Source organism: Nicotiana tabacum, chromosome 21 (assembly GCF_000715075.1).
Source record: "Nicotiana tabacum cultivar K326 chromosome 21, ASM71507v2, whole genome shotgun sequence".
In the NCBI taxonomy this organism is placed as follows: domain Eukaryota; kingdom Viridiplantae; phylum Streptophyta; class Magnoliopsida; order Solanales; family Solanaceae; genus Nicotiana; species Nicotiana tabacum.
In genome coordinates, this window is record NC_134100.1 from 2,144,822 (window position 1) to 2,151,515 (window position 6,694).

General features: G+C 32.1%; 1 protein-coding gene across 2 annotated transcripts; it reads right to left on the reverse strand.

Annotated features, from left to right (window-relative positions):
* Positions 1-543: 543 nt before the first annotated feature.
* On the reverse strand, positions 544-5,521 carry LOC107788173 (germacrene C synthase-like). Of its 2 annotated transcripts, NM_001325450.1 has the most exon segments (7): positions 566-1,219; positions 1,627-1,875; positions 1,989-2,127; positions 2,247-2,465; positions 2,701-3,073; positions 3,908-4,184; positions 5,177-5,505. In NM_001325450.1, coding segments are annotated over 7 exon segments (1,797 nt in total). In that variant the 5' UTR covers positions 5,423-5,505; the 3' UTR covers positions 566-925.
* Positions 5,522-6,694: the final 1,173 nt, after the last annotated feature.

The following is a 6,694-nucleotide window of genomic DNA, read 5'->3' on the forward strand; positions in this document are numbered from 1 at the left end:
TGAGTAAAAATGATGGAGCTCAATTGTGTAATTTAAACAAAAAAATTGCAGAAATATGATACTTTTTTGGGGTGGTTTTAACATTTGATCCCGCTTGCCCTTTAGGCAGAATGACGTTCAAAACCACGTTTTTGGCCTAATTAAATGTCAAATGTGTCAAGTCAAATAACATAGGGATCAAAACTGGAACAAGATTCTTGAATCACATCAACTATTGTCCCTTCTAAACATAACTAACAGCTTGTTTGGATTGTTGTTGCATGTCGTTTTATAATGTATTGTATTATATTGTATTGTTTGATGAATACAACATTTGGATATTGTATCGTTTGTTATCGTTTCGTGATGTCACGCACTAACAATATGAATACGCACTAACAATATGAAGAATAAACTTGCAACATTACTAAGAAAAAATAGGATATGGAGTAGAATTATTGTATAAAAAGTAGGATAAATGATAAAAGATGATTATCTAATAATAAGGAAGGTCAAGATGAGAGAAAAATGCAAGGAAATGACACCACCACACTAAATCCGTCATTCCATAAAGTGACACTTTTCATTGTTACGTAATGATGGATTTAACGATATGATAGAATAAAATTTAAGTAATAATTAAAATAAACATTGTATTTAAGTAACAATACTACATGATTCAATAGGTAACAACCGTCCAAATAAGTTGTAACAGTGAAATAGTAAAAATGAGCCGCCAGGTGCACAAAGCATCACACATTCATGTCAGGTTTAGGAAGGGTCGCCCCCAATAGGTGTGATGTAAACAACCTACCATAATGCAAATATTAGTAAATGTTGCCATTGCCCAAACACGTGACTTATAGGTTACATGGACAATACAAAATGCTTCCATATTTGCTCCAAATACTCAGCTTTGAAGGTGTGTCTGCATTGTTATATATAATCATATGTCGACAGATTCGACAAACAACGAAGCAATCAAGTCTTTAACTTTGGATTTGGGATTTGTGTATCCATCATCATCTTTCAAAAATGTATCGGCCAATCTTGAAAAATTTAAAGATCGTTCGAGGATAAACATTGGTACTGCAGTAGGGCGCAAGAGTTCCTTATTTATATCTTTCCACGCATTTGTGATTTTTTTCCGCATCTCAACATATGCTTCTTGCTTTGAAACTCCATATTCTTTCATGTAGCACTCAACAAATGAAGCAACATGTCCTCTTTGTTGTTCAACCTACAACATAATATATTTCAATTTCTTCATTAATATTATACAATATTTTACCATTTTAATCAGCCGTTTCTAAAGTTCCATAATTCAGTTTAAGTAAATGTGATCATTGAAGTTGTAATTTATCAAGCATGTCTATTTATTTTATCATGCAAAAGTGCCACCTAGACTCGAAATCAGACTGAGAAATGCTTTTTTTGAGTCGAGGGTCTATCGGGAACAACATTTCTACCTCTATAAGGTAGGGTAAGATCTGCGTACACATCTCTCTTCCTAGACCCGTACTGTAGGAATATATTGGATATGTTGTTTTTGTTATTGTAGTTGTTTTTGTATTGTATTTAGGGACAAAATTCGCGAATTACGATGGCTATTGTTATATAAAATGAAAATTATATTGTTATACTTACTTCATGATCAGCCATATCATCCATTAATCTACAAATTGTTGATGCAGCTCGAAGAATCAAAGGTTCATTTGTCAACCATTCAAAAGCCTCTTTTGTTATAATTTCCTCCATAACAACCAAAGAAATTATTCCATACATCGGACCGGTAGAGCTTACAAGTCCATTTTTCATATACTCCTCGCATTTTGGAATGTAGTTAGCATTCAACCATTCAGCTTCCTTAAAATAGACTTCCGCCACCTTTTTCATCTAAAAAAGTAACAGAAAATGTACTAATAGTTCAAAATTGCGATTCTTCCCTACAACTTGGTTTACTTAATTAACTATTAAGTAGTAATTAATGTAACTTAATCAAGGATTACCTCTTTTTTCGCATAGTAGATGTGATCTGCTTTACCTTCTTTGGCCAATACTTCTTCCATTTCATTGAAAACGTCGAGAAGGCCTTGATAAATAGGTCTCAGATATGTCGGTAATAAATCCATGGCACCTTCGTCCCATCTGCAAAGTCTAAGTTGTCATAATATATTTCTATATAACAATACTTCACTATAGCATCTTAAAAAAATATCAGAATAAATGACGTTGTTATAGAAAGATTTTATTATATATAATTTTACCTTTGGATCGCATCCGTGAAAAGCACAAGCTCATCAAAAGTTGCATAAGCATCATAAGTGTCATCAATAATGGAGTTCATTTTGACTACTTTTGTTACCAAACTTCTTGAACGACTATATTGAGGTTCAAAATATATTCCCACCGTCCAAAAGTAAGCTTCTACTAATCTGTCCTTTGCATATGGAAATTTGTTTGCACGATCCAAATCTTTCCACCAGCTATAGATATCATAACAGCATTAACATACTTAAACTTTAGGTGTTATTAATTAGCGCGAGTTACAGTCAAACCTCTCTATAATAGTCACATTTCTTTCAAAATAATTTGGTAACATAAAACATTGATTTTAAAGAAAACTTGACCGTTATAGTGAACTGTTGTTATAAAGGATGTATTTTATAGAGAGGTCTGATTGTACCATAATTATGAAGATGACAAGAATAGTAGATGTACCTTGTTAGCTCGTTAAGCTCTTTTCGATGAAGCTTTTGTAACATGTTGAAGTCCAACTTTGCAAATTTCAAAAGTAAATCATTATGTGTTCCAATGTTTTCATATATGTGTATGTATTTCCTTGCTCCCACCCTTGGTATAGCTTTGCGAATAGGATGGCTTAAGGCTTCAGTAACTTGTACCTTAAGCGAGTTGCTCAAATTCGGGATCACGGACTCGAGATGAGTCGTGGTAAAGATAAGAGCTTCTTCTAGAATTTCCTCGTCGTGCACTCTCATATGTGCTGCTTCATACAAACTCAATAATCCTTGAACATCATTAGTATGATTTTCCTTGAATTTTCCGTCATGGTTAGTGAATTGCTTGAACACATCTGGTTGAACACCATGTTTATATTTTGAAAGAAATGAATTTCATTAGCATCAAGAAATTAAACCCTAAGTTATTACAACAACAACAACAACAAAAAATATTCAGTGAAATCCTACAAGTGGAGTCTGCGGAGTAGAGTGTGTACGCAGACATTACTTTTACCTTGTAAAGATCGAGAGCCTGTTATCAATAGACCCTCGACTCAAAGAAAGCATAGTCACAACATTGTTAATAGAAATATAGTCGTGGACAAGCCATGGAAAAAGAAGTAAATCGTACCCCAAGTTATTATTGACAATAACAACAACAACCCAGTGGTTTTCCATAAGTGGAGTCTTAAATAATATTCCTATAATAACTATTTGATTTCACAGCTAGTTAAGAAATTTACAATTTCCACACTATAGTTTTTTACTATTTTTAAGCAGAAGGACAAAATAAAAAAGTATAATACAGAAGTCTTCTATATAGAAGCAGATCTCGAAACTTGCTATTCTCTGCACAAATAAGGTGCGATAACTAAAAAAAGAGGAAGGCGAGTCTTTGAGCAACGGTAAAGTTGTTACTGTGTGACCTATAATTTATGTGTTCGAGCCATAAAATCAGTTACTAATAGCATTAGGATAAGTTGTCTACATTACACCCCTTGGGTGCGACTTGTCCTGACCCTGTGTATACACGAGATATTTAGTATTAGGGTAAGTTGCATACTTTACACCCCTTGGGGGCGGTTCGTCCTGACCCTGCGTATACATGAGATATTTTATGCGCCGAACTGTCTTTTAACAACGAAAAAAAATGAAGCTGTGCGGGAAAGGGCAGAAATGTAAGGTACCTGAAGACATGTAATATCCTTGTTGCCTCGCAAGTCGAAAACGAAGAGCAGCAACATAAAGGTTGTGTTCATCGTCATCTTCACTATTTTGAGACAAATTAAAGATGTTTTGAATGGAGTTTTCAATCTCATCATTGAAATGATATGCTAATCCCAATCTTTGAATTGTGTCAATCAAGACTAGTTTTTGTGTACTATTATCTGGAGTTTCTACCAACATTTTCCGAACTATTTCTTTTAGCATTTCATGTTCATTTTTCTCTTGGGTAGTAATTTCCTGCAGGCAGAAATTGAGCATCAGGAGCGTATCCGCATGTATAATACCAGGTTCATCTGACTCAATACATTCACGGAGCACAAATTTATGTGTAACATTCTACTAAAATTGTAACAGATCCTTAAAGGTTGAACCCAAAAAATTTAAATCCTAGATCCACATATGTTAATCACTAAAAAGGGCAGCCTAGTGCAATAAGCTTCCGCTATGTGCGGGGTCCGGAGAAGGGGCGGACCACAAGAGTCTATTGTATGCAGTCTTACCTTACATTTTTGCAAGAGGTTGTTTCCACGGCTCGAACCCGTGACCTCCCGGTCACAAGGCTCCTTTTGATCATTATTTATGAGTTTTGAATACATTATTAGATATATAGTGAAAACCTACCTAAGTTTTTACAAAATAGTAATATTCCATTCGTTTCAATTTATTTAAACCTTGTCGGAGCATGAGAGTCAAGTTCAATATTTTTTAATGTGATGAACATATATTCTTTAAATGTTTTGAAATATATTTTACACATTTAGAAACTGCATAAAAGGTATTGTAAGTCACAACAATTAAAAATTCAAAATATTTGAAATGCATTTGCAAAAAATATGGCCAAAGAAAATCTTATTTGACCCCATATAGTAAAAGATTCATTCTTTTTTGAGACGGAGGAAGTATTAAATTCCAAACTCATAATTTCAAAAGTACGATAAAGACCAATCTTAAAGCTTGAATCTTTCATGTTTAAATGCTTCATCCATCTCTAATAAAATTATAACATCTTCATTATTCATTTAGGTAACACAGTCAGACCTCTCTATAACATCCCCATATAACAGTCATTCACTAAAGAATCAAGTTTTCTCGGAACCGATTACTATGTTATATTATAATATATAATCTCTATAACAACACTTCACTATAACAATAAAAAACGATCGCAACAAATGGAGTTGTTATAGAGAAGTTTGACGGTAGAATATAAGCATGGGATTGTGACTTACTGTTATTTCAGAATTGTAGGAGAGAAAATGGTCACCCCAAATTGTTGAGGGAAAATCTGCCAAATGACGAGAGCTTGAAGAAAGATCCATTGCTCGATTCATTCTTCTTACTCTCTCTTTTCTTCTCCCTCCAAAAGAGGCATATGATGAGTGTATAACTCTGAGTTGAGAAGTATTGCATCTCCAAATATTCGACTGAAATTTCGCAAAGTGAGAACAGATTAATGGAGAAATTGATTGACTCATCTCTCTCTCTTTCTCTCGCCAAACGAGTTTTCTAGTTCCTTTACTTTAGAGTTTTGTAGCCCAAAAAAAAAAAAAAAGGCAGCCAAGCTTACAATGTTAGAATTTGCCACTACAACATTATGTATATATAGCTACAAATTCTTAGCTATATGTGGCTAATACCTAACAATAGCCACAAAAATTAAAATTTCATAGCTATTTACAAATTCATAAAAAAATTAGCTACAAAATTAAATCGACAAAGCTGATTTAGCATTTTTGCTATAATTGCTAACTGTCGTAGCAATATTACCCAAATAGCTACAAATTTATTGCTACAATAAAATTTCGTAGCTAATCGTATTTTTTTTGCCACGCATTTGAAATTACTGTAGCAATAACAACTTTATAGTCACAAAAATTACTTCTAACAAAATGTTATAGCTAAATAGATATTTTTGCCTCAAGTTATAAAAGCATGTAGCAATAATTGGATTAATAGATATAAAAAATTATTGCTACGACAATATTTTGTAGATAATTATGAGTTTTTGCCACACGTCAGAAATTACTGTAATAATATTAATCTTCTAGTCACAAAATATTACTCGATACAAAATATTGTAGTTGAATAGGTATTTTTGCTTCAATTATAAAAATTTGTGGCAAAAACTAACTTAATAGCTACAAACTTATTATGATACAATAAAATTTTGTAGCTAAATATAAGTATTGCATCTCCAAATATTACTGCGGTTATAACATGTTAGTCACAATAATGATTTGAAATAAATATTAAATTTAAAAGCTATTTTAAAATTCAAATTATATGAAATCGAGAACATCGTTGGCGTATTAGCTACAAGTATTTGTTATGATAGAATGACATAGCCACAAGATTCAGAGAGACAGTAAACTTCTGCAGTTAGTTATAATTTTTGTCATGTGCTTGAAGTTACCATATCAATATTATTTACCATAATAAATTAGTTGTTAAAAAATTTTCATAGTTAAATAAATATTTTGGCTTTGATTAAAAAATCAATATAAGATTTTGTTCAAAAATTAGAGAAGTTTTATGAAAATAAATTTTTAATATAAAAGTTAGATTTTTCCTACAATATAGAACAGTTAGTAAGTGCATTTGGCATCAATGCTTATCAATTAGCTTCTTGACTTATTAAGCTCATACTTTATTTTATGCATGTTTGGTCCTTTATTATTTTAAATAAGAATTTAACATAATTTATTATATTTATGCTCTTATTTTAAAATAAGTACTCATATAGAAAA

Coding starts and splice junctions, on each gene's coding strand:
- LOC107788173 (XM_075241473.1), bottom strand. CDS start 5,422: ATGAGTCAATCAATTTCTCCATTAATCTGTTCTCACTTTGCGAAATTT. Junction 3,074..3,907: donor AGGATATTACATGTCTTCAG/GTACCTTACATT, acceptor GTGTTCAACCAG/ATGTGTTCAAGCAATTCACT. Junction 1,220..1,988: donor TCTACTATGCGAAAAAAGAG/GTAATCCTTGAT, acceptor ATTATGTTGTAG/GTTGAACAACAAAGAGGACA.